This window comes from Desmodus rotundus, chromosome 12 (assembly GCF_022682495.2).
Source record: "Desmodus rotundus isolate HL8 chromosome 12, HLdesRot8A.1, whole genome shotgun sequence".
In the NCBI taxonomy this organism is placed as follows: Eukaryota; Metazoa; Chordata; class Mammalia; order Chiroptera; family Phyllostomidae; genus Desmodus; species Desmodus rotundus.
Window position 1 is genome coordinate 7,562,420 of NC_071398.1, and position 27,991 is coordinate 7,590,410.

Sequence of the window (27,991 nt, forward strand, 5' to 3'; positions counted from 1 at the left end):
AACAGTTTGCTTTTTATTATAGTTCTTGGTTTACAATAAAAACAAATAGCTATGCTCTCAGCAAAACAAAACACGTTTTTTAAAAAAATCACAGGAATTTACTAACAGCGTTTCAAAGGTAAGGCTTTTGAAAGATTTATTGAAATAAATTACCTTGGCCTAAACATTTACTTCATCACTCTCTTCTCAATCACTTTTCAACATTCTAAAAACTTCCAGTTTAAAATACATTTAACTTTGCCAATAATTTTAGATAATACTGGATTCTCCCCTAAAGGACTACCAAAAAACTATGCTTTCAAACATTTAAAAAACAAAACAAAAAACTTAGTCCAACAGGACATGAAGCTGAACGCTGTAACCTATCACTGTGTGTTTCAAACCCTCAAAGTTAAACGGTAAAGAACTTGAAAAGGGCCAGGACCTGGGTCCCTCCAAGGCAGGTGGACTCGACATCTTACCTTTCCAAGTTCAATCAAACCAACAGGAACAAGGTTACGAAATGAAGGGCTCCGGAGGAGAAAGATACAAAAGATATCTTTTATTTCTTCAATAAAGCTCTCCAGGACGCCCTCGGCCATCTTGTAAGGCCCACATTTTCTCCCAGGACCAAACCCTCTGCCTCAGGCATCGCCCAATGCACTGATCAAGGACCATAGGCCACAAACCAACGCTGGCCACTGCATCCCTTCCGTGCTGCGCCCTCGAGTCCGGGGGCCGGGAAAGGCAGACAAGAGAGAACAGACACACGGGGTGAACTCATGAAACGCAGGAGCACCGGCATAAATGGAAATAAAGCCAGTTCGACTAGGGGTCAGAAGGGAAGTCCCAGATGTACTGGGACACAGGAGCCGCCTGTTCCCCACTCTATGGCCTGGGGCTGCTCCGGACATCAAACCCAGCACTGTCTGTCCAAGGTGCCCTGCCGGCCGGGGGCCCGGGCTCTGAACATTGTGGATGCCTCCCGACTAAGGACAGCCTGCGGCCAGCCAGCCCCTCCAGGGGTGCAGAGTGGGCTCCTGCTGCACACCTTGGCTCTTTCCGGGTCCTGGCCCCGCCCCCGTCTCCTGCCAGATGTGGGACTAAGATGCCAGCGTGTGCTGTGACTTGTGCACAGAGAAGTCGTCAAAGCCGCCAGCCTCGGGGTCTCCAGCTGCCCACTCCCTCCTGATCTGCCCCGCCCCAGACAGGTCCAGGCAATGCCAGGAGAAGTCATGCCTGGAGTTAAAATGTGCGGTGTTTCCAAAGGGAAAAGAAAGGTCACATAGAAAGTATTACAAAAAAGGATTAAATTTGCCAGCTGTCCAAACACTATGACGACCACATGCTTTATACAGCGGCGATGCAGTCAGGCCGCTTCTCCAAGCAGCAGGCAGACGAGGCCAGGCCTCCTGGGGGGGCGCACTGCTCGGGAGGCGGTGGCTGAGGGAGGCCAGGAAGCGCTAGGAGGTCTGCTGCTTCTGAAGTCTCCGTTCAGCAGCCGCAGCCAGCATCCTTCGACGCAAGGTCACAGGGTCAGAGGTCGTGCTTTCTAAGGCCAGGCCGCTCTCTGAGGCTGAGTCATCTTCAGAACTTCGGTTCAAGAAGCGCCTTGAACAAAAAGCAAAGGCTTGGCATGAGAGGCGAGGGACACTCAGCACACACACCACACAGTCCACGCTCACCTTCCACCTCCTCCTTTTCCAGGCACTTCCTGCAGCTGTCACCTGTCCCCGAGCAGAGCAGCAAATGCTCCCTGTGCCAGGGAGAAGGCTCAGCGGGATGCGGGTCAGCGCTCCCCACCCCGGGCTGCCCCCTCCCACATACACGCCCAGTACCCAGTGCCCATGCTCAGAAGGCCTGTGCTGGACCCCAAGCACGCCCGCCTGGCCACATGTGGGCCCGTCCCCAAGAGCTTCAATGGAAAGCCGTGGCGACACGGGGAAGCGGCTCAGATGCAGGGCTACTCGGCCAGCGTTCGCAGCTCTAGGTCTGTTCCTCCAGCTCTAAGTCTGTTCAACGAGTGCGATTACAGTGCTCCCTCCCACAGCTGTCACAGTAATCAGAATAATTCACATCAGGAGCTGAGAACACGCTGGCACACGAGTGCCATCCATAGAACATGGGTGACAGAAGTAGCTGCCAGAAGTCGCATCTGGCAGCTGAGCCCAGTATTACTGGACCTTCCTGTTATTCAAGAGAGGTTTGGAATCCTAATTTCTAGCTGACGTGGACGGCTTCCAACATTGGCCTCTGTCTGAAGACATGGCCGTGGGTTGACATGACAAGGGCCCTCAGGCCACGGGCCGGGGAACCGGCTTACTTGCGAGCCTGCTGCAGGAGGTCGTCCTTCCGCTGGACCAGCATGCGCTGCCTCTCGTCGGCAGACTTGGAGAAGCGGCTGCCCCGAGCCTCGAAGTCCTCCCCCTCACTGGGCTCCGCCTCCACCTCCACCTCGCTGAAGTCCAGCGCCTCCTCCAGCCGGGGACTGAGGTCCAGCGGCACGCGCTCCGTCTGCACACGGGGGAAGCGAGGAGCTGGTAAGGACAGCCCGCCCACCCTCCTGGGAGGACTCCCCACCTGGCCAGAGGACCCCAAAGACTGTTCGTTCTCCTGGACCCAAAGGGGGGTCCCATGTGTGTGGTGATGGCAGAGGTGGGCTGCTGCAGGGCGGGCCGCTGCATCGGGCCTGTGCGCCATAGGCCCAAAACAGAAGGCACAGCGGAGGCGCAGCGTCGGTGGAGCAGGAAAATGGTTACACAAGCACCTGGAGACTGAGCTCTCGGAAAACAGAAAAGGTATCTGCTAGTCTGCATTCTGGGAATTTCCTCTGATTCTAATAATTGCTCACTGCACAAATTTCACACCCTCCTCTGACTCTGAAAACAGTCAAGCAGCTAAAAAGGCTAAATTCTAAGGACCTCTCTAAGACAGATATAAGAGCACACAGCTGCTTGTGTGACAGAGCATTAAAGTGGGGTTCTCTCGGTCTGGGCTGCAGCTCCAAGGCCAGGACCGGTCCAGGAGCTCATCGATGACCCTCCTTGCTCGTACAACCAGACCCTGACCCTGGCCGCCTGGGGTCAGCACAGCCGCCACCTCCAGGAGCCGACAAATCTGATGTGGAAAAAGTGAAGACACAGACCTGTTTTTAGGCGTTCCTGGTGTGTGGACCTTTTCTGCCACCCACCCCACCACCTCTCCCCGCCTCCAGCTAAGCGAGTAAGGGGACTTCAAAAGAACAGGGTCACCTGACTCCTACTCCCTTGGATTTGGGGGACACAGGGACTGGTGGTAACTAACACACACCTGAGAAGTCTAGGAGGAAAAGACTGGCCTGTAGCAAAGAAAAAGACTGTCATCTCCAGGGAGTGGCCGCAGGCCCCTGGGGGCAATGCTGGCCACACCCCAGCACCGAGTGCTGGGCTAGCCTTAAGTACTGAGCTGGGCAAGGCAAACAGCCCCCTTTCGCCCCTTTGCCCTGCGCACTATGGACCAGTGAGGACCTGGATGGAAAGGGCAGCACTGGGGCCATCACCCGTCTGTTCCCGACCCAAACAGGCGCGCTCCCTGGTATGCAGGCCCTACCTGAGCGGAAGCTGCTCCCTCCTCCAGGTCCCCGTTCGACCTTTCCACAGGACTATTCAGTGCAGGTCTAATGCCATCTGGCCGCTGAAAGAGACAGCATGACAGTCACTACAGAGCCGTGCCGAGCCTAGGCACAGGTACCTGGAACACCTGGAGTGCGGGGGGGCTGTGGTCCCCGGACCGAGCCAGCACCAGGCCTAAAGAGCCAAAGACGTGGACACGCTGCTGGCCGGACACGGAGCCCGAAGCGCAAGCCTCAGAGTCACCCACGGGCTCCACGGTCCCCCTCCCTGCCAATGCCCATCACGGCCGGACAGCAGCTCCCACCGACGGCCCACTCCGTGGGAAAGTGCTGAGCTCTCACCTCGCCTCCTTAGCGTCCTGTGACACGGGGGCTGCTGTTCCCCTGGGTTCCAGGGGTGTGAGCTCCCAGCCAGACTGCAACCGCTCGGAGGCCCTGCCTGCTCCCCTGCAGCTCCTGGCACAGCAGCGCCGGCCTGTTAGTCTTCCCAGGCCAACGACTCCCCTGCCTGCATGAGGCAACACTGCCCCTGGAAGCAGCCCCCAACCAGTAACTGACAGGAACACTGTGTTCAGAACTGGACCCCAGGGGCCCCCACGAGGACCAGCTACAGTCACTTCGGTCCGGGACCTGCTGGGCAGCAAGCCCCCCACCAGCCACCTTCCCTCCTTTGCCTCACAGCCCCACCAGCTGCCTGGGTTTCCCGGTCCTAGGTGTGGCCTGTGAATCCGTGGCTTGGGGTCTGAGGCCAGGAAACCCAAAACCAACTGCAAGGTCACACAGGTGAGGACCAGTGAGCCTCAGCTAACACCCCAGCACACTTGACACCAAAGTCCAGGCTCATTCCCTCTTCAAAGAGTCCCAAGTTTTAGGATCTTATAGATTTCCAGGTTTTTACACACTGAAGTTAAGTCATTTCTTGGTAGATGATTCCCTGGTCCAACCAGAAAGCTTGCCTGTGAAAGGTTAATACTTCTTGTACCCATCAAAGGGGTTATAGATGATGGGCCAGGAAACTTGACCTTTTTAAAAAAGTCAAGAGCACAAGCCTCACATAGCTCTTATACCTAATGGGAGACCACGCCGACATGCAAAGCCCTCCAGGGACAGACGGTGTGACCTCCTAGACACAGGGGTCGGCAACGCCGGCCCGCCCATTTCCCTATCTCAGGGGTCACTGGAGCACAGCTGCGTTCATTTATTACACACTCTCCCACCCGCCTCCATGCTGCGACGGCAGGGGCGGGAAGTCACAGAGAGACTGTATGGCTCACAAAGCTAAAATACCTCTACCTGCCCTTTACCGAGAGAGGTTGCCGACCCTTCTCCAAATGGAACAGCACCCTGACCTCTGGGCTGGCAGGGTGGGCTGGCCTGCAGGGTCTCCCGCACAGAGAAAATGACCCAGACTCACTTGTTCTCATCTTCGCTGGGTCTGCTCTCAGTCACCACTCGGAAAGTCAGGGGAATTACAGAAACCCTTCTTCAAGCCATAAACAACGTCTAGTTGTTAAAGCAACTACGAAGTCTAGAGCATTAAATCTTTGTGAAGACAGACGCCATTCATCACGCTTACAACCCCAGTTCACCTGTGTGGGGAAAGGGACCTGAATCCGTCCTTCTAAAATGTTGTCCGTTGTCACTTCCACCGAGCGGGTCAGCTGGAGGTCCTGCAGCACAAGCGGGTAGGGGACTTGGGGGAACATTTCTTGAATCTGGTGCGCCTGCAGGAACACAAACACATAGAACACAGAAACACTCACCCTCGACTGGCACTCCCTGAGGCCACGGTGTGGGCAGGCAGGCACTGAACCTGGCGCTCCACCTTGGAAACCAAGGTGAAGGCCACCTCTACTCTGCAGACCACCATCCAGCTGCACTCCCTTCCTGTTTTCCCAGGATGCCAAACGGGCGACTCGAGACAACACAAATTTCAAACTAAGAAGACCACAGAAGCTCAGCTGGATGCCAAAACAGGCTCAACCAGTGGAGTCCAGTTTTTAAAAGCACACATTAATTTGGATATAAAAATGCGTTCTTAAAGGTAATAGTTCCAAAATAGAACAAGCTTCTGATACACAGCACACGGATGAAATTCAAATGCATTACGTTATGCGGAAGAAGCCTGACTCCAAATTCCATTTCCATGACACTCGGCAACAGGCACAATGAGGGTGGCTGCCAGGGCTGGGGTGGGGAGAGGAGGCGATTACAAAGGGGCCCCACGGAATTCGGGGCCGGGGCTAGAACCATTCTCCACCTTGATAACGGTGGTGTCACACAACTACACGAGTTTGACAAAACTCACAGGACTGGATACTAAGAAGGGGGAACTTACTATACGTAAATGATACTTCACTTTGAATAAAAAAGATGATAAAGAACGTGAACTGCTAGGACTGCCCTGGAGCCGCAGTTTCAAAGAGTCCGCTTGGCGCTATAGGGTGGGCGCGTGGCGGGTGCAGCAGACACGAGTCTCAGCGGACCACTACCCACGGTTCCATCAGAGAGGCTCCAGATCACGTTTTCTGGTTCTGCGTATTTCTTTCACAGAGCTTACGGTCAAGGTTCTGTTTGTGGAAAAGTCCCAATGACCAAAAGACAAAAAAAGGGAAGGGAAAACAGCAGCATCAGGGATACGGTGAGGCCTGCTGCAGGGACGGTGGCTCCCCAGGAGCGGCCGTTAGAACTGTGCGAAGGCAGGGAATGAGCCTCCACGTGGGGGCCGACAGCTGTGACCAGGAGGAAACCTCACAAAGCTCTGCGTGGAGTCGCTGCTGGCGTGGGAGAGGGCCGGTGCACAGCAGAGGGCCCGGGGTCCCCCAGGTCCTGGGGCCCCTCAGTGAGCACACGAAGGTGCGTGGGTCACTTCTGCCCACGTCCAAGCAAAGCGAGCGGAGAAGAGGCCATAAAAAACCCTGACGTCCAGGTAACGCTCACCTCTATTCCCCATAGCACGCCCTCATTTCCCAAACAAAACAATGCCCGAGGTTCATTTGATTAGACTAAAGCTTTTCTCCCAGAAAACCCAGGAAGTTAAATATCGGACCTTTATAAAAAATGCAAGATCCTAGTAAATTAGCTGTGCTTTAGCATAGGCCATTCCACTCTATCACAGACCTGGAGGGAGAACACCAGGGCCCGCCTGAGGACCCCAGGCACACACACCACCGCCAAGAACATCCCTCTGGTGTTTGCGAGGGAGCAGGTGGGGTGTCCCGCCCACGGAGCCCCCACAGCTGCCTGAGCAAGTCTGCACACGGAGCCTGCCATGAGGCAGCCGGGGCCGCGTAAGGTCCCTGCCCGCCGCGGCGTCACTCTCTCTGCAGATGGCCCAGCTGAGTGGCAACGCGGTTCAGTGGACACTCCTCTGCAGGTTTTGAAACTTGTGAATAAATGACTTATTCAGAAAGGTTTGGAAAAACGCTGTCCCAACACTGCAGCCCCATCGAGCTGCCCCGGCTTCTCCGCCCCCTTTGTGACACACCCTCGGCCTGTCTCCTTCTTCAGCTTCCATGTGTGCTTCAGCCCACGCGGTCTTGTACAGGACGACCAGGGCCCGGAAACGGCTCGTTCCTAGTCCCACGTCGTTCTCCTCCAGGCCTGAGCCTGACTGCCAAGAATCCCCACAGGCCTGACTCCTGTTCCATCCTCCCCCACCCCATCGCCCCGGCTCCTCCCTCTCTGCCAGGCCTCTGCCCTCCCCTTTGCGAGCTGCTCTCTCTCCCTAGAAGAGATCCAGGCCCCCGCTTTGACTGTCAGCGACAGGTTAAAACCCCCAAATGTGAATCGCCAGTGTGCCTCTTCCGGGCCGTCCGGAACAGCCTCCGTGACGTGAGGTCTCTGCGGCTGTCTCCTGGTCATCACGACAACAGGACACGGAGCCCCTGTCCTCGCCCCTGCTCCTCCCCACCCCCATCCTGCCCATCGAAATACACGGGACTGCCACCCGCCTGGCTGCTTTCACTCCCCCACTTCCCTCAGCCCACTAACCCCCACACCCAAATCAAAGCCGAGTCACATCCTGTCAGTTCATCTTCTAAAAATACTGGGATCTGTCACTGCCTTTCACCTCCCTTGCATGTACCCCATCCAAGCTGCCGGCTTCTTCTGCCTGAACGGCAGCAACAGCTTCCCGCCTGGACGTGCTGCTTCCATTTTTGCCCCTTATTAGCCACTCTCCTCCCGGAGGCAAAACCATTCCATTGGTCCCCTGGATGGGACAGAAAGCCTTGCGTGGCCTTCTAATACTTTCATTACAAAATTTAAACTGGACTGTGGGCTAAATGCCCCTGCACGCCCTGGCTCCACGACCTCAATTTATGCCACAGTCTCAGTGCCCGGCTTGCTGGGTCCCGGCCACGGCCACAACAGCCTCTGTTCCTACAACTTTCTCGCCTCGTGGCCTCTCGGTTCCAGTAGTGGCACCCGGTTCCACTACTTCCTCCCCACCGCCACATCTCAGCTTAAACACCGCCTCCTCAGGGAGAAATGCCCAGAACGCCCCCTCCAAACAGCCTCCACCCAGCCCTGCCCCCCACTGCCCCCTGCCTCCACAGCACCCGGCAGCACGATCTCGTCGGCGTTCACAGTCAGTCTGCCCAAGGAGAACAGCGTATGTGCAGAGCAGGGCGCACACCTCCCTCGTTCACACAGCAGGTGCCGGGCTCGCTGTCTGCACAGCACGTGCCTGTGGCAGGAGCAGCCTTCCAGTACCAGCGTGCCGACTAAATACACTAAGGTTAATGAATACGCGAGCGTGACCGATGACCTTCCTTCCCAAGTGGTCCTGGCCAGGCTTCCCCACGCCAGCCAGAGGCCCTGCTCCAGCAGGACTGACGTCGCCGGCGTGTCAGCTCCCCACATTCACTATCACAAGGAGCACTAAGTCTCAACAACAGGCAAACACATTTCTTCTACACTGGAAAATAAAGATGCGCACCATATGGCAAAGCTTTAGAGAACGACAAAGAATCCTGAAGTAGCTGAACAATACCCTTAAGCTAATAGCATGCCTCAATGTCTCCAGGTGTGTGTGTGTGTGTGTGTGTGTGTGTGTATTTATTTTGGGGAGGGAGAGGATGGGAGTCAAAAAAAAAGTTTGGTAGGCCTAGCACGTTTTTAAATAAAAGGCACATCATTCGCTCCAGTCAATAATTTTCCTGCTATCTTTGGCTAAACTCCGGAGAGTCCAAGATTGGCCTAGATCAGCAATTTTCAACCAGGTGAAAATCGCTGGCCTAGCAGTGCCCAGCAGTGCCTAGAAAGGGTCAGCTTATCTACCACACAAGTAAAATGAAAGGTGGTTTCCAAATCATTTTCAAAACTTAGAACACAGGAATCTGAGCTATCCTAGCGAGTAACCACGATGCCCCTAAAAGAACCCTGCCCCTCTCCCAGAGTGAAGCGCAGACCGATGAGGCCCTCCCCGCTGCACACGTGTGCCAGCGTCCCTTCCCCTCCTGAGGTCAACCAGCTCTCGAAGCAGCCGGTCCTTACCATCGCATTGAGCTGGGAGTTGCTTGCCTGTGTGATGCCGAGAACATTGGTGGTGTGCATCACTTCAACCGAAAAACTGGGCAGCCAACTTGCGATCCGGGACCCTGAAACGGAGAGACCCGGCACACGTTTTAGAGACCTCTGAATTTTTCTCTCCTCGCAACTAGCACAGAGCATAAACATGAGTGAGGTGGCCGTCTCGGAGAGCTTGCCCAGCAACATGTACCCACTAAAAACTGGGTACTTGTCTACTTACTAAGGAGAAATAAAGTCGACATTTCTATTTTATTTTCATAAAGTAATAGATTACATAGCCAGGACCCATGTCCGCCATCGGCTGGTGTATTTCAGAAGACCTACCTGGTAGAGAGGCCTTGATTAATAGCCACCAAAGCAGCCCCCCTCCACCCAGCCCACCCTTATTCTCCCGAATCGAGCAGAATGCCCGGTTCACAATAACCCCTCAGCGCTACCGAAAGTTTCTGAGCATTTTCGATTAAAACTGAAATATTATATTACACTGGCCTGTACAGGGCAACTTGTAACTAGAAGAGCATCGGCCCCCTGGCTGTGGTTTTAGAGCCTGGAACCAACTAACCGTCGAAGTGGAAGAAGTGATTGTGCTGGTTTAAGCGAGGTCGGCCTTCAGCAGCTGCGACGGGAACCAGATTCTCCTCCAAGTTCTCCCCCTGACGGTCCTCCCGGCCACGGCTGCCGTCGGCGATGTTCAGGGACATCCTGCACGTCGGGCAGGAGGTGTCTTGCTCCAGCCAGGAGCGGAGACAGGAGCTACCGGAAGGTGCAAAGGAAGATGCCCTTAGCTCGGCTGGTGGGAGTTCACCAGGAGCGCGCTGACTGTATCAAAAGTGTTATAATTTTACTTTTCTTGACCACTCGGTGAGATTTAAATGTTGAGGAACATCTATCTGTTGACATCACCTCTTTGCCCTAGTTCACTCTCATGTGCCTCTAGTAGGCCCAGCTGTGAACGGGAACTCGTTAGCACACACGGTCATCTACCAAGCTCATGGTCACGACCTTCTGCATACGACTTCATCGCATGGCTCGCCGTCTCCCTTTCCAGCTCCATCTGAAACTCCACGCGGCTGAAATGCACCCTCCACTCCTGTGACCTGTTCTCTCAGGCTACTGTCACTGCCCGCTAGCACTGTCATAGCCTGGGCCTTCTCTTCATAATCCCGCAGAGCACCACGGCCAGTCTGGGGTAATATCCCCACTGCTGTGCTAGGATTCGCCCTGAGCCCGGGCACCGAAAGCACCCGCGTGCCCTGGACAGAACACCAGTGCCCCGTGGCCCTCCCCGAAGCACCTACTTGTGGAAAAGGTGTCCGCAGGGCAGCTTCCTTGCAGCCTGCATGGAGTCCCAGCAGATGGCACAGTCGTCGTTATTGACAGCCAGCTCCTCCGGAGTGGCAACCGCGAACCTGCGAACAACAGACCGCGCCGCTGGGGTCAGTTCCACGGACTCAGCCCGGTCATTTTAGATCTTTAATAGTAAGTCATCTTTAGGGTGAAAGAGAAGAACAGAAGGAAAAAAATACAGTAACATAATAAATGAAGAGGACGAGTCGGCCTGGGCGACAAGGGCCCGCGCTCACTCACCTGGCCTCCATGTTCCCAACGACATGCAAATAGTTCTTGTGCCGGCGGATCCTACGCTGCACCTCGTGAAACAGGTAACGCAGCTGCATGAAGATGACCAGGCTGGCCATGGACAACCAGATGTTGCCGAATAACTGGACGAGGCGGGAAGAGAATAAAACACGCAATGAGAACGCACGGGAGCCACTGGGGACGAAGGCAAGGTGTGCGGCAGAAGCCCTTCACCGCTGGCCAAGATGACCCTGAGCGGCGCGTTCGCCGCACGGCCCTGAGCGAGGTGCCCGCCCGCAGGCCCAGTCACCCCATCACCAGGGATCACTCCTGAGGAACCAACCAGAAATGTAAAAGCTTTGTGCGGAAAGATGCACATCCACAGAATTACAAAAAAGAGAACCAGGAAACGAGCAAAATGCTCCGTAGGGGATTAGGTTGTAAGCGCGTATGTGTAATATTGTACAGTTATTAATTATACTTACTATATTACATACTAATACTATATTTTACATGTAACATTTTTAAGGGAAAAGAATACTTCAGTGAAAAAAGCAGGCTAAAACTACCTTAAGAAAACGAGTATGTGATTAAAAAATTATGTAAAGATATACTCTCACAAACAACTGAATACAATCTAAATACCGCATTGTTGGGGCTGGTGAATTAAATCATCATACATCTGCGTGACAGGCTTTTTATCTCGATGGTATTAAAAGAGTTTAGAAGAGCAGTTACTAGCATAGGAAAATGTTCATAATACATTAGCTTAAAAAGCTATACATGGTTTTTTTAAAGTATGTTTTCAAAGTTGCTTTCGAAGGCATTTAGAAATGTGCTGTGTCTAAACCAACTCTTCAATGCTACTTTGATAGGCGTATAACGCAAATAAAGTGCCCACCGAATACGCTGATTCTCACCATTATGAGATCACGGGAGTGCTCACCAATGAAGGAGGTGTTCAACGGTGCAATCTCTTGCACACCAAGGTAAAACATAAACAATGAAGTGGGTAGAATTAAGAATAAGCACATGGTTTTTTATTACAAAGATGGAAAACTTACAAACCCATGAAGTAGCTTACTCTGCAAGAACTCCCTTCACCATCTATAAAGTAACCACTACATAACAGAAGCCACAGAAACTACGGGGAAAGGAATCGCCTTTACTTTATGCCAAAAGAATTAGCTTTTGACTTAGCAGACTAAGTAAGTCTCCCAGGAGCTTCGGCGAACTCCTGAGCCAAACTGGTTCCAGGACGCTGCTTTGTCTCAGTGGCAAAAAGAGGGGTGGGCACAGCTGTGTTCGTTCGCATGGTCTTAAAGTGGTTCATCCACCCATGTTTCCCCTGTTAATGCACTAACCGGGCTCCCTGACTCTGGACAACGAGCTCCTTCTGAGGAAGCTTACCAGCATGTGGATGTGATGCATGAGGTCCAGGGACAAGAGAGTGAGCTCCATGACAAAGTCCGTGTAATAGACGTACGTCCCCTTGCCTTCCCACGTCCCTTCGTGATTGAGGTCCCAAAGGTGGATAACGTAGCTGCAATGAATACAGAAAAATCGTCTCCATGTGTTTTGTTACAACTGAATTTGGTTTAAACACACTATAGGGTGGTTACACGTTTACGTATTCTATGCATGTTACAGCTTAAACTCAACTGTATAAACAGACCTCAACCACCTCCCTCCCAAGTTCCACTCACCGTAAAATCACATGAGCAGTCCTCACGGTGACAAGAAGAGACTGTAAAAAAGATGACATATTTTTTCTTTTTAGTAAAGTTTAGGACTCCTCAGGCAAACTTACTTTGAATGAAGTCAAACACGTCTCTGTTCAGTTGAAGAGCAGCCCGTCGGGGTGGGGGAATTGGGTGAAGGCGGTCAACAGGAACAAATTTCGAGGGGTAAGTCACACAAGTATGGGGGACACAATGTCCGCCGTGAGGACAACAGTTGACACTGCTGCGGAGCATGCTTGAAAGTTGCAAAGAGAACAGACCCTAAAAGTTCTCATCACAAGGAAAAAATGTGTTGTATCGGCAGAGATGACAGGTGTTAACGGAACTTACTATGATACCCATCCCACGGTACACGGAAGTCAAGCCCCCTGCGGTACACCTTGAACTCACACAGTGCGGCATGCCCACGCCCTCTCAGGAAAACCAACCATTTTGCTTAATCTGTTTCCAACTCCCAAGGACTATTTTCAGGACCTAGCATCCCAACTTTTATTGAGCCCTTTTCTACTGACAGGTCACAATCTCTCACACCTGCTCCTCCCTGAGGCTGCCTTCTACGATCTGCAGAGCCCTTCCAGTAGTGCGGCGACCACTTCTGTCACCCAGCGTTAAGGGACCACAGCTGACTGCCTCGGAGGGTATTTTTGTGATACTCGGTGTAGGACGGTGTGGATACCGCCGACCCAGACGGGGGGCCTGCTCTCCACACAACGCTGTGTGCACGCCCTCGGCCCACACAGCAGAGAACGAAGGAAATCGAGAACGAAGTAAACCCCTCCTGGCGTTTGTATTATCGAAATTAGTATCAAGAACATTTTCCTCTTAACTTACCAGAATAGAACTGTTAAATTACTTATGTTTGAGATTAGGAAACTTTCAGTTATACATGGAAAATATTTTACCATACATAGAGGAGAAACACCATACATATAAAAATATAACTGAGCTCAAAATAGCAAATCTATCACATGATAAACTACCTTAAAAGAATAAACAGTAATGAACTAAAATAAAAATATGTACTGTATAGTATGACCCAATAGACCTAATTTAAATGTCTTTATTTTTGGGTATACCTTGTTCAAAGTTTGGCCTAATATTAAAAATTAGATAATGAAAAAAGAAAAACATGGTATTATTCAAATGATGGCTTATAATAAAACCTATCTAAAATAAACTAATCAACACTAGTCAGTGTAAATGAAGTTTTAGACAGATGTTTTGAGAGGAAATACAGTTGTATGCTTTTCACATACAGAAAGTATTCAACGAAAGTTGCAATGTTGTTAGTAAATACTTAAATGTTCCCTTTCTGATTTTATTTATGCTACTATGTAATACTCTGAAATGAATGCCATTAATCAAAATAAAGTTTAACCCTATTCTAACAAGTTCCCAGTTAGTTCAAATTTAGTGTTTTTGATATTCATTAATCAGCTTTAATATATTTACTAATATATTGAACTGATATATTTTTTCACTAATAGTAACACCTGTGGGCAAGATAAAAGCATTCGGTCTTTGGCCTAAGTAAAACAGCAAAGTCGCTGAATATAAGATCATACAGAAAATCTTGACTTCTACTGAATAGAAATTGGTATTTTCAGAAAGGTTTAAAAAGCAAATTTTAAAATATACACGAATATCAAATTACTCTTTGAAAATAATGAATGAGGTTTACATACTCTGTTACCCTATGAAGCCCTGACTCAGGCCCCCTCTGAAAACCACCGCCAGGGCACTGCCTGGCACCGACGCCGACCCCTGCGAGGGAGGGGAAGCACCGTCCTCCCCGGGAGCCGCTGGACGCGGGCTGTGCACCAGCTGGTCCGGCACCTTCGGCAATTCACTTCACCCTCTCATGCCTGCTCCCCCGTTCGTGCACAGGAATAATAAGACGAGTAAATACATGTGAAAATGGGTCGACGCAGGTACTTAGAATAATTCCTAGTATTTAGTGAGTACTACGTAAATGATGGCAACAGCAACCACTTTTAATTAGGCTGCAGCAAGGATTACATGAAGTCACACACACGGAAGCCTTCAGTACCCATACCCAACACAAAACAGAATTGAAAAAATGCTTGTTAAAACGAAAGACCAAATACCCATCAGCCACTTCAGGGGAAGAAGTGCCCTGTTGATCCTCCTCTCGCTTCCTTGAAAATACTCAGAAACGAAGCCAGAGCAAAAGCCCGTGTTGCCTCTTACCTCCGCCGCCATGAAGGCCAGCGTGTGCATCCCGTGGGAGTAGCTCGTGACGCACCGGGCCACCGCCAGCCCACAGCAGGACAGCAGCATCACGACCAGCAGGGACAGCACTCGACAGTGGCTGCTCATCGGCGTGGTGGGAGAGAAAGAGAGCTGCAACATACACAACGGGAAGGAAGCTCATTCTTTGCCCCGGCAGTGGTAAACGTCCATGAGAAACCCAAGGGTAAACTTGGTGGCTTTGCTCGGGGGGTCTGTTTACCAAATGCGAAGCACAGAGAAGCATCCCATTACCAGATGGCCCCAATTCTCCACCCAGCCTAAACATGAGTATGGGCTGACCTATAGAGATCTTTAGCATTTAATCTACTGACTACGACAATATACATTATGTGTTCATCCCAAATGCTCAAGGATCCTCCTACCAGTGGGATTATAAGCCTCCAGAGGTACGTTATTCCTGTAACCTTCAACAGGACTCGGGACAGCGCCTCCTCCTGCTGGCTCTTTCTTGATCTTGCTCTAGCCCTCCTCCCCCAAGTCCACTGGGAGGACGTTTCCAGTCTGTTAGGGCTCGGCCAACTGAAATGCAACCCGGCCGCAGATCTGCCACTGTTATAATGCTATGTTAACAGTATGCAAGGAGAGGCCACAGCTTGGAAAAGAAGGCCTGGGGCTGTAGCTCCTGAGCAGGAAGGTGTCTAACTGGACAGCAAAGCAGTTAGAGAGGTCAGAAGCTCCTGTTCCTGACCTTGAATGGGAGTTCAACCGTGAGAGAACTATAAAGACTCTGAGGCTGAAAAGAACTCACAGGGATGTCAAGAGCCCCTGGCGCATGTGGACTGGGTAAAGAAGGGGCAAACACGGCCCTGGAAGGGGTGTAACTGCAGGGCAGAACTGCAGGTTCACCAGGTTCCGTGGAATGAGCCTGGGGGCACTCAGGAGTGAGGGTGTACCTGCACAGCTCTGATCTGAAGCCAAGAGGCAGGTCTTGTGCTCAGCCGGAAAAGGATTCCCTTCTCCTGGGACCAAGGCAACCAGAGAGCTAATTCAGTCCTTACCCGGGTGGAAACCGTGCAAACTAACCAGAAAGAAGAGCCCCAAAAAACAGAGTAAGAGGGGGGGAAAATGGAAGGAGATTCCAAGAGAAAATATCTGGAAGACAGCAGCTTTTATACAGTTTATATATTAAGGTTTCTTGCGTTATGATCAAAACAGTTTGTGCAGGTGAACTGACCCCCGTGGGCTGTAACGAAACAGGACATTGGGTAGGGAGGGAACCTCCCCAGGACCCTCTGGTTCCGCACTCCCTGGATGCTGCAGAAAGTCCCTCCCCACTGGCAGCGGAGACCTGGATGCAGGAGGCTTCCTCTCGGGAGCTCCCCCGTGAGTGTTGCGGCCCCTTCACGCCACAGAATATAAATCCGGCCAATGCGTGACAGAGCAGGCAAGAGCTGGGCTGAAACTCACGTATTCGAACCGGTCCTTGCAGAGCTGCACCATCAGATGCAGGAACACCAGCCCGGCGAACCAGAGGCACCACATGACCACCTCTTCCACCGTCTGCACATTCAGCACGCCGAAAATGAAGATGAACTTGTAGAAAATAAAATTCCAAAACTTGTCTTTGAGGTGCTAAAACGGAAAATGTTCGCGAGGGTTAGTACCAGCACAGCTAACCCATTTAAGAGACGTTTACCTAACAAAAGCTGGGTTCTGTGGAGAACATATCTGGTACTCAGCTCTAACACCCGTCCACAAGAAAATAAAAGGGAAAAACTAAGCCCTCTGAAGAACAGAGGTAAGACACCCAGAAAGGAACCTGCGGGCTCTGGGTTGTCATCCTAACTCACGTAAGGGCCGTTAGCCTTCAAGAGGGGAGTGACATTAGTCTAGCACCTTATGCATTAAGTGATGCATACACTTCCAACACAAAGTAAAAAAGAACGGTGAGGGTTACAGGGATCATTTTTATGTCTGCTCTCTGGATTTTAAAACAAATATAAAAGATTAGACTTTTTAAAACATCCTTCAGATGGAAAAATAACATCTGCTCATTGGGCAGCCGTAGTCAACAAAAGCCCGAAAGCACGCACCACGAAAACGAGGCGCTAAGGTCTCTGTGCGGTTTCCTCCCCTTCCTCCTGCGCGCCGACGCCATCTGTGCTTTATCTCACTCGTTGTGCCGGAAGAGCCCCACCAAGGCCAGTGAGTGTTCTCTGAACACTCTGTTTTAGTGGTTACAGATGGCCCTGAAACTGTTTCTAACTTTCCACCGTTTGGAAAACGTTGCAATGCACATATCTCTGTAGGAGGTTCCATTTCTCCAGCATCACTGAGCCACCCACCCGGCTTCCAAAGAAGTGGTGTCAGTGTCTGAGATCTATGACCAGCATCTCCCTGCTTCGTGGCCCTTCCCTGCACTGAGGACGTCCAGTTCTAAAGACTTTACTGAAAAAGCACAATGAGGCGTGTCCAGCCATCTACGGCCAGGGTGGGACAAAAACACGACTTCTAATTCGTTGCGTGACTTAACATCCCCGTGCTTGGGATCCCCACCTATAAAATGGGTCTTTTAACAGAGGCTTATACCTCACAGAATCGTTGGGGGAACTAAATAAGTTAATATACGTACCACGCTTAGGCAAGTGCCATAACAGGCATCAAATGCTTTAAAAAATGCCTGGTTCTGATCCTCACTTCACAGTTTATTTAATATTTGCCCCATTTTAGGTAATCAATGTCTTTGCCTCGAGCGCTCACAGAGCAAACCTGTGTCAGTTCTATTGAGTCCCAATTCAAAACGGTGTTGAGTAAGTGCTACCAGATGACATTAGTCCAAAAGTCACCAGAGAACAGCATGAAAAATGTTCTCTCTACTGAAACAGCCACACACAGAGCTGAGCAACAAATGTGCCGTTACCACTGCCTCTGGGTCATGTAAGAATCTCTGCAATACGCCAAGGCTGTTTTCTGTAAATTTCCAACTGATACTTAACATTTTAGAAAAAGAAAGCTGTATCTAAGGCCCACTGGTGCCAGCTCAACCCATCAGCAATTAGATGGCTTGCCTGGCCCGACCAGTTTCTGGCCCACAAGTCAAAAGTTCTTCTTGACGAAGAAAGAAGCATCAAAAGAAGCTTTTGTGTCCTTCCAGAAAAAAAAAAGGTCTACATTCCACTGATCCCATCGGGGAGACTCTGGAGTGGCTGTTTTGGAGAAGGGGCGATGCTAGTGAAAAATCTCTGGGAGAACAGTTCTGCTCCCAACAGCACCCAGGAGCTGAACCCCCCCACAGCCAGTGCACTCGGCTCTAAGCTGGGACCGCGGCTGATCTGACAGCGGAGTTGGGCCGAACGGGTGAGAAAGGGTGAGGCCACTGCTACACTTTCAATGGAGCAGGTTCCTGGGCCTTGGCAGAGATAAGGGAAAGTAAATGGTTTTGTTTGTAAGTTGTTATTTTAAAGGCCCGTTCTAAATTCTTATTTTAACATGGACCATCCTATACTCAGCCACTAAAATCTTTGGGGAATGGCCAATCTGCACAGGATCTTGTAACACAATTCTTCACGGAACGTATGTCCTGCTCACCATGCCTTCTGAGAACAATGCTGCATCGGGCTATCTCGCCTAAAAACAGAAGAAACCACCTAATTTTCTGCTTGAAGAATAATCCTAATTTACTTTTTCCAAAGGGGAAAAATTAAAATCTCTCAGTGAATTCCTTTGGAGTAGAATCCGTCTTCTAAAGAGGGACATTTCTGATCATTCAAACTCAAATCTGTGCCTCTTTAAAAACTACATTCATACGAGTCATGGGGAAAACAGCTACAAAGAACGATGTTGGGGCAACTCGGCCACCCTGAACACGGACTGTGGGTTACATAAAACATTCCGTCGATGCCAAATTTCCCGATTTTGACCATTGTGCCGTGGTTGTGCAAGAAAAGGTCCTTGCTCTTAGGAAATACATACCGAATAAAATCTTTAAAAAAAAAAGTACATACATACTCAAGTATTTGGAGGCAAAGGACTATGATGCGCACAGGTTACTCTCAAACAGATCAGAAAAAATAAGTACATATAAACAACAGGTAAATGTTAAGTGAGATAAAATGTTAACTATGAATCAATTCCTTCATGGTAATCACACAACTTTCCTGCAAATTTGAAATTATATCACCTGTGTAGTTAAAAAAAAAAAAAAATCCTGATGGCAAGACCCGGCCCTTGAGGTCTGGACTCACCTGTCTCTCGCTCACGCGAAGAGGGCCGAACACAATACACTGGATGAGCTTAGCCACCAACATCAGAACACAGCAGGCGGTGTTGACCAGAACCTGTACGCAAACCAAAGAGAGAAAGTTCATTTCCTCCTGTTGAAAGTGAAAGCAGCCCCACAATTTTGTATGACACACTCAGCCATCATTTCTAATGACTGAGCCTTTCCAGTTCTCTGCCAGCCAGGAAAGGGAATGTTCAAATGTCACCTCTCCTAAGCGCACACTTTCACAAGGCGGTGTGGGAGGGACAAGGTGACAGGGGGAAAGGTGCCGATACAGGCCCTCCAGCCGGCCCACGTTCCCCCTCACTCTTAACCGAACTGTGTGTAAACTTTGCACTGTATGTAAAAATGCATGTGCCTTATAAACTGTAGCTACCTCCCTGGTACAGCATTCCCTACATTGGGATGTTGATAGTCTCAAAGAATGAAGTTGCTTTGCTGTCACGAATAGTAAAATCCAGCACTCAAACAGCCTGCCCTGCCCTGCCAACCAAACCAAGAACACGAAGAACTGAGACCAAAATATATACGTGTATTTTACAATACATTGTCACGGGACAATCAGCCGGCCAAAAGGTACCCTCTGCTTGGCGTCGGCCTTGAAGTAAAGGTTCTGGGACATTAGAGGAGATTGGAATTGAAAAACCAGTGAGAAGGAAGAAGAAAACTGGCCCGAGGGGCTGAGAACGGAAAGGCAACCATGGGACACCCATGCGGAACCAAGGCCTCCTTCAACCCGAGCGGGGGCGCCTCGCTGTTTTTTACAGTATTGGAGATGGGCAGCCTTATATTAAACAAACCCAATGCTACTAATGAAAGAGTGGGCTGGCCCTGACCACAAGGCTAGTAGTGTGTGCGGCACGACACATCACTGATGCTCACGTGATCTTTACAACACTGCGTGACGCGAAAAAGCCAGCGGACCTTGATAAAGACGGTAGAGAGGACTTTCAGCAGAGCCAATGAAAACAAACACCGACTCGGTGTCAAGGCCACGTCCCTCTTTGATTCACTAAGTTTGCTTGACATTGGCCATAGTCCTCTTCCCAGGTCATTTTCCCCTCTACTTTGAAAAGCAGCAAATAAGTTTCTTAAAAAAAAAAAAAAAAAAGGAGAAAGACGAGCCAGAAGAGAGTAATATAAGGACGCGAGCTAAGATCCTTCAGGCTCCCCTCGGCACGTCATATCGTCTGCCCTTTGACAGAACAGACCTGATTCATTAAAGAGAGATTCAATCATGTTTGCCTCTAGTCTGCCCGCCTAATAGGGCAAGGAAGTGTGTGACATATTTTTAAAGAACTGAAACAAAAACAGTTCTGCTGAAAAAACGGAAACTGTTCTGGTAATTATATCCAAATAACCAGGGGGAAAAATCCCAAATTAGTTATCCAAAACACCCTAGATCCCTAACTCAGGACTCCCGGAGGAACAGCCCCATTCAACACATCCAACAAATGCTTGGAATCCTCATCTTTGACGAGATGATGTTAAAAAGGTTCATCTCTAAACCAGTCAATGGAAACCTGTCCTGTTAATTAAGAAAATCAGCCCTAAGACAAAACCACAACCACAGCCCCTCGGGGCACATCCCCCAGCTGAACGGGGTTTTGAAAATCAGCCAAACACACCCCAACCTAACTAAAAAAGAATTCTTCCTGCTTTTGCACACAGGCATATGAAATAAAGAAATAAATTCAACACATTTAGCACCTACACTCGGAGTGAGATTAGGTCACAAGACACAGAACTTAGTAAACATCTAACAGAACAAGCAGGCTGCTGTTAGAGCAAAGAAAGAAATCAAATTTAGGGCTGCTTAGTAATTTCTCTATCCAACACAGCAGTCCTCAACATCGTGGACTACAAAACAAAAAATAAAGTATTATTGGCTATTTCTCGGGTAAACTTTTTTAAAGTTTTTCTAAATTCAAAAATCAAGTGTAAAAATTTTGTATCTTTGATTTACCAAAAAAAAAAAAGCCAAAAATAAAATGCCCTCATAAATCCTATCACCCACATGTAACCATTTTCTACTTTAATTTAAACAAAAGAGTTAAATATTAGCCAGGGTAAGAAGTGTGGACCCTGAGAAAGAAGACACCTACTAAGAAGGGCTGCTGGCGGCTAACTGGGCTCAGAAGGAAAGGCAGAGCCTAGCAGCCATTTCTACACAGGGGCCTCTCACAAATGGCATGTCAGGGAGAAGCCTGGACTAAGCTGCCTGCCTGCACGGTGTTCCTGCCCGGGGGGCCAGCCCTTACGAGGCAGTTCCTGGAATTGTGTTTCAACCCAAAGTGCTGAGGCATTCCCGCTCTAATCCGAGCTGCTAGGCTACATCCCCATCAGCATCTTTACCAATCAATCACAGCAGCTCCATTCTGACCAATCAGGACAGTGCCTTCTGGGCCAATCAAACTGTGAAGATTTGGAGTCCTCATTTGCATGAGGACAGAAAGGCAGCTCCCATCCAGCTCACGGAGCTCACTTTCTTTTCCCGCTAAAGAGGGAAGCCGTGCTCCCCTGCCTGCAGCTGGAACCCTGAACATCTCGCCAGAGCACAGTGGAGCAGGCCCAATGTCGGAACCGGAGCAGGTGGAGCAGACCAGGCTGGAGTAGAACAGAGCTGTGTACCCAGAGAAGGGCCCTGCCCCAGGGACACCTTGTCCAGGGACACCTTGTCCAGGGCCGCCCCCTAGCTGTGCTGCCCCGCAGCCAGGCCGCTCCATAACCGAGTGTAACACTGTGTAACACTCCACGCTGTGCTATCTCCCAGCCCTGCTGTATCGCAGTTGAGCGCTCTGCACTGAATAAAGTTTCCTTCTTCACTGCACCTCAACTTGGCATTGAACTGACGCCAACTACCATCAGCTGATAGCAGGGGGGAAAAAGGCTTGAAAAGGTATACTGATATTAGAAAGGGAAGTTATGTAAAAAGAAAGAACCATTTGCAAACTTTATAGAAAAGCTACTACTACACAAGACTCAAAGCAACCAAAAATTATTTTAAGATTATGATATAGTGTTTTTTTCAAAAAATGTAATTATTTATTCTATGCCTACTTATAAAAAATGTCTTCATTGCACAAATATCATGTCCTTGCAATAAGGACACAAATTCTCAACTTTAAAGTCGACAAAGGCTTGAAAAGTTGCAAATATGGAAAGAACATCATTTTTGCATTCCTCGTGTAAAGGCAAATCCCAAATCGGATCCCACTAGGTCACCAGTGACCTTCTTCCAGAAACAACACTTCAGCCCACATTCAAACCCCCAGCACCTTCCTGCCTCCAATGACCACAAAGAGGCCACTCCTGGCACGCCTGGTCTGAACCAGCCCTTGATCCCCGCAGAGCACAGACAGGCACTTCCCTCATTTCCTCGGCTCCCTATGGCTAATTAACTTCCCCCTGTGGGCAGATTCCACTCTTTAATGTAAGCAGATGTACGTATAAGTGGTGCACTGGAGCAGTGTTTGTAACAGCAGAAAAACAGAAAACACATGCCCATTTTTCTGCTAATAAAGCAGAAGGGGGAGACAAATTCAATAATGGAACACAATGGAACCAGGAAAACTAACCCGGCAGCTCCATATTCACTAGTGTTGTATGGAACCTTCAAAATAACTTGCTCACTTAAAATTTTAAAAAAGCGTGCAAACGTGATTACTATGCTACTTTTTGTGCAAAAGGACGATGTACACATATACATTTGTGTGACACACAGATGTGAACTGCGTCCAGCACCTGGCTGGCCTTGGTCTTCTACTTAACATCAGCACTGATTACAAGGGGCTGGTGACAGCCCTTCCTGTAGAGGGAGGCAAGGCGCAGGTAGATGGGGAGACTTGCTTTTCACTACGTATCACTTCTGTGCTTTGCAACTTTTGCACCCTAAAAATGCACTATTTGTTATTGTTTTCAAGTTCAGATTCTATTAACTCATCTGACTGACCAGTCCTGAAATTCCACATTATTTTCTCATTATATGATGGGAGACTGATGAGTAACAAACCAGAACGGGGGCCTGAGTCACAGGTTAACGTTGTAACACAGGGTATTTCTACTCTATTGAGAAACCTTTCTCAAATCTATAACACTGTAAAAAACTTGACACAATATATTTTAAAACCTCAGCAAATGCCGTGCGTCGTCAGGCACCCAGGCCTCCGCTCTGGGGCCCCTAAAGAAACACCCCCCACCAGAATGGTTCTACTGCTCGACCTGAGAAAACAGAAACTAAATGACAAGACAGGAGGGCCTGGAGGAAAAGAGAAGAGGCTTGGTAACAAACGGCTTAGCCACGGTGATCGATGAGTGACCCTGGAGGTAGTTTCCATCCTGCAAAATGCGGGCCACCGAGGGGCATTATTTATGAGCTGGGGATGAAGCGTGGTTGAACTACCAGGAACTGCTGCGAAGACATGATGAAGAAGGCTATTTCCTACTCTCCTACTTAACACCATTTGTCTGTCTCCTCTCCTTAAGGACAACTGCAATGTACGCCCCCCCGCCCCGCAGGCTCCCAGGGACAGGGACAAAATGCCAATAAAATGCAAAGAGGCATTTTTCCCTGTATTCCTCTTTCCCCAGGGGAGAGAAGTGAGATGACAACACCACACACGTAGGCAAAGCACATAGGCAAAGCACGCGGCACACGTATAGCAGCGGTCAAAGAGCAGTCTCCCTCCCCGGCACGGAAGATGTTCCCTTCGTTTTGAAGTCGTTTCGTGAGGCTTATATCCTATTATTTAAGAGTTTTGTCTTTCTCTTCAGCTGCCCCAATATTTATGGAGCTAACACTTTTCTCTAATTTCCTTTGGAATAGGCAATCACACGGACTCAAGCCTGGTACATTACTTTCACTTCTGAAGTTGTATCATTAGGTGAAGACGGGCTCTTTAAAGCAGAGTCAGCAACTTGTTCTCCAGGGGCCACCAGCCAGTAAATACGTGGGGCCACACGCTCCGTCACAGATTCCTCCTTTCAAGACGTGAAAAGCAGCACGAGCTGACAGTGTACAGAATCAGGCCGGGCCTGAGGGCTACTGCAGTTCGCCAATCTTGGCTCTAAGTGGTCGGCTCACTTTCATCCACTTTTGTTTCTGGTGATTCCCCCCCCCCCGCCCCCCCCTCCGGGCATTGTCTATTTAAATTATTTGATTTGCATAGAATTAAGTCAGAACCTTAACATTTGTTTCATATTTCTATTTCTCCATTTTACCATACCCTCTCACGATTTTAGAAGCGAGTCCATACAAAAAAAGAGAGAAAAGAAGAAAGTAACAAAAGTAATGAATAAGAATAAAGAAGTGGAGAAGCTAAAACATCTAAAGAGTTCAAAACAATGATGGAATGAATCAAGAGGTACTTTAATGGAACTGACATTTGAGAAAAAATGTAAACTAAGGCTAGAAATGAATAACAAATGAAACCTAATCTGGAATGAAACTTCCAGAAAGTTCTAGAAAGACATGAGAGAACAAGTGATCAGACGGAGGCTGAGTATTTGTCAGTATAAGGACCCTGGTACCTCCTCTCCAACCTATTCTCTGTGTCCACACCAGAGAGCCCCCTGGCACGACTTCCTTGGAGGGGAGAGGTCTTAAGTCACTACATCTCCTGGCCTCATTCCATTCTACAGAAATCCATCTTCCCCGCTGCTGCCATAGACTGTCCCCACGAAAAAATCATGTCATCAAGACAGCCCCCCCCACTCCCACTGCAACCCTTCAGCGCACAAAATCAAGTCCGTGCTCCTGAGCACAGCGGGCTACGTCGACATAAATGGGCAGAAGCCCCACACCCCATCCTCTCCCTCATCAGCTTCTCCACCAGCCGTGCGCCTAAGACCGCCTCGGACATTAATCAAAACGAAGGTTCCAAGGCTCCAACCTTCTCCCTGAAGCTGACCCCCAGGTAGAGCGCGAGAAACTACACTTCGCAAGTGCCCCACGTGAAAATGAGCCAGGTCGCCGGAGGTCCACGCTTTCAGAAACATCCCTTCAGAGGCGTTGCCACCTCTCCCCTTCTCTCGCACAGCAGGGCCACTTGCCCTGCCTCCTGAGTCTCCTGTTCACCTTCCCAGACTCACTCTGGAATCAGAGGGTCCGCCAGTTCCATTTCCCGGCCGGGTCATCGACCTCTCTGCACCTGGAGTCCCCGCACCGGTCTCAGGCTGTTTTCTCTACCTGGAATGCCCCCACACTACTTGCTGAGGTCCCACGCATCTTCCAAGGCTGAGTTCAAATGCCTCCTTCCAGGCATCCCTCCCTAGGCACCAGTTCCTCTTTCCTCCAAACCCCGCCATGTTTTCTTGGTATGTCTATTACCACTTAACAAATGTTGCCTTGGATTGCTTTTGAGGGGAGGGGGGAAATGTTCACAGCCATGCCCTCCAGAGTGCCCCAAATAGTACATTAGAAAGGTTTAACTTGAACTTATTCATCGAAAACCTCCTGCGATGCCACCAGACCTATATGCATCTACAGGGTGCTCTGCAAAGACACATTTTAGAGATTTCAGTTGTCCAACAACAGCTAGCAGGATCTGTACACCAGCAGGACTCTTTTTTGTTCTGTCTTGCCTGGTTTTTAAAAATGGAATCTGAATGTCTTTGGGCAGGGCACGGAAAGGATCCACTCTGACCAAAGGCCAAGGCTACCTATCCCTCCCTGGAGGACGTCTTTGCGATCCTGACTGCTACTCTGCCACCGAAGCAGGGAAACTGGCAGTGCACACAGGGATGGTCTGGGGAATGGGGGCAGGCCCCGTGGAAGTCCGACAATCAGAAGGACGATGAAAAAAAAAAAAAACAGTAAGGTCAATTGAGAAAGGAACAGTGTATCAACAGACAGGAAGACATGATAAACTTGCAAAAGCAAGATCATTGTTGAAAACACTAAGAAGATAATCTTTCCTAAAAGTAATAATTTTCACAGGAAAAAAAAAAACAAACCTCAACAGGCTTTGTTTGTTTCATGAAGAGGTGTGTTAGTTAACCTTGAAATTTGAACATGGGGTTTGTTTAAAAAAAAAAAAAAAAAAACAACCTCCTGGGGGGCGGGGTGGAAATCATTAAAGGATACTAGCACTTGTTATATAAATACCATAGTGGTTCCTTTTCGACGCCTTATTTATATCCTATACTTAAAAACTATGTCAAAAGCCATAATCTTAACATTTGGCAAACGCACTCTTCACAACACTCTGTTTACCCGCTAACTCAATGCGAAACTAGAAGTGAAATTAAGAGACGGGAGTGGAGTTCTTCTGGATTTGGTACCGGGTCGGGCACAGCAGAGGAAGAATGGAACTCCACCCCCACCACCTTCGGCTAATCTCTTCATCAGAAGGACCCGGGGACTTAATCCATGGCCCCCGCACAAAGTTTACAAATCCCTCTGCTTCCTAATGCAGCACAGTGGGATTAATTACAACAAATGAGCTGCATATCATCTGTACACGTGGAATATTAATCTCAGTCATTTACAGCCTGCTCTCGGCCCCCAATGGGAGCTTGCAAACGGAGACCAGCCACAGTAGGCCCCGGCGACAGACCTCAAGCCTGGAGCAAGAGTGCTGAGCGCGGAGGGGTTTATGTAAGAGGCATTCAAGGCCAGGGCGGAAACAATTCTTCAGCCAAAATAACTGTTGATCTGCCCAACCTGAAATTATCTATTGTAATAAGCGAAACCAGCCTTTCTGCCTGGTGGAGGCTGCTTGTCGGGCACTGGCAGACGCCTCGGAAACGCTGTCTTCAAGTGCATCGCTAAAGGGAGGAATCCTGAGCCGAAAGGGTGAACCGCCCCTTGACTGGCAGTGTTTTGCTGTCTTCAGACATCAAAGGAAACGGTCGTGAATCATCAGGTAAACGCAACAGGAAGGGAAGGTAGGTCTGCTGGACCCAAAAACTGCAATCACAGACTAAGTGGCAACAACAACAAAAACTTGTGGCGCACGGCCTCTCTCCGGACAGGAGTGTCCACGCACACCCAAGCGCCCCCAAGTCCCCACACTCAAAGCCCGAGCCCCGCCCGGCCCCTCCTCCACCGACCCCGCGCGCCGCAGCCCGCCCCCCACCCCGCGCCCCGCCCCGGCCCACCGACTCGGAGAAGCCTCCAGACTCCCCTCCAGGCCTCAGTGGAAGAGCCGGCAGCTGGCTGGCCGAGCCCACTCCCCTGTGGCGACCCCTGCTCTTTGGGGCCTTCCGGTTCCCGCCCCGAGATCCTTCAGAAACGCCCACCTTACTCCCCCCGACACCTAACCCCCCTCGGCTCCCGTCCCCCGGGTCCCAGCCGCGCCCCCCCACCCCCCGCTTCCCGACCCCTCCCTCCAGCCCTCGGCCTCGGGGCGCCCCTCCTCGACACCCCCGATCTCCTCCCCGCCCACCCTCCACCCCGACCTCGCCGTCTCCCCCGGCGGGGCGCCCCTGGACCCCGCCCCCCCTCGCACTCGGGGGTCCGGGCAGAGGGGGCCTTTGCCCCAGCCACGCCCCCCGCCCCCGACAATGGGTGACACGGCGGCCCCCGCGCCCCGCCCGCTCCGCCGCGGCGGCCCGGGCAGCCTCGCTCACCCACACGAACAGGCTGTCGGAGAGCAGGTACTGGGCCACGTCGCTGACGCCCGGCCCTCCGGCGCCCGGCCGGGCGACTGCGGTCGGGTCTGGCTGCACCGGGGCCGTTATGGGCTCGGGATCCCCGGGCCCGGGCCCGGCCTCGGCCTCGGGCTGGCTGAGGGCGCGGTAGGCGCTGACGACGGCGCCGAGCAGGGCCAGGCCGCTGAGGCCGGTGTAGGTGCGGAGGCTGGGCCAGGGGAAGCGCTCGAGGAAGAGCAGCGGCATGGCGGCAGCGGCGGCCTCCGGCCCCCAGGCCTCCCCGCGCTGCGGCCGGGCCCCTGCGGCGGCCTCGCGAACGGCGCCCACGGGCTCTGGCGTCGCCGCCGCCGCCGCCGCCTCCTCGCCGGGCAGAGCCGGGCCGCTCCTGGCCGCTCGCACCGCTCCCGCTGCTGCCCCTGCCGGCGCGGAAGAGCCTCGGCGGGCTCGGGGCGGGTCGCC

General features: G+C 50.7%; 1 protein-coding gene across 1 annotated transcript; it reads right to left on the reverse strand.

Annotated features, from left to right (window-relative positions):
- Positions 1-27,991, reverse strand: AMFR (autocrine motility factor receptor). The gene is made up of 14 exons (XM_053915111.1): positions 27,512-27,991; positions 18,903-18,995; positions 16,126-16,290; positions 14,656-14,808; positions 12,409-12,449; positions 12,113-12,245; positions 10,712-10,845; positions 10,423-10,533; positions 9,687-9,877; positions 9,089-9,192; positions 5,179-5,313; positions 3,568-3,651; positions 2,303-2,493; positions 1-1,590 (listed from the first exon to the last, which is right to left on the reverse strand). The coding sequence occupies exons 1-14, from the start codon at positions 27,776-27,778 to the stop codon at positions 1,443-1,445; spliced, it is 1,950 nt and encodes a 649-aa protein (XP_053771086.1). The 5' UTR covers positions 27,779-27,991; the 3' UTR covers positions 1-1,442.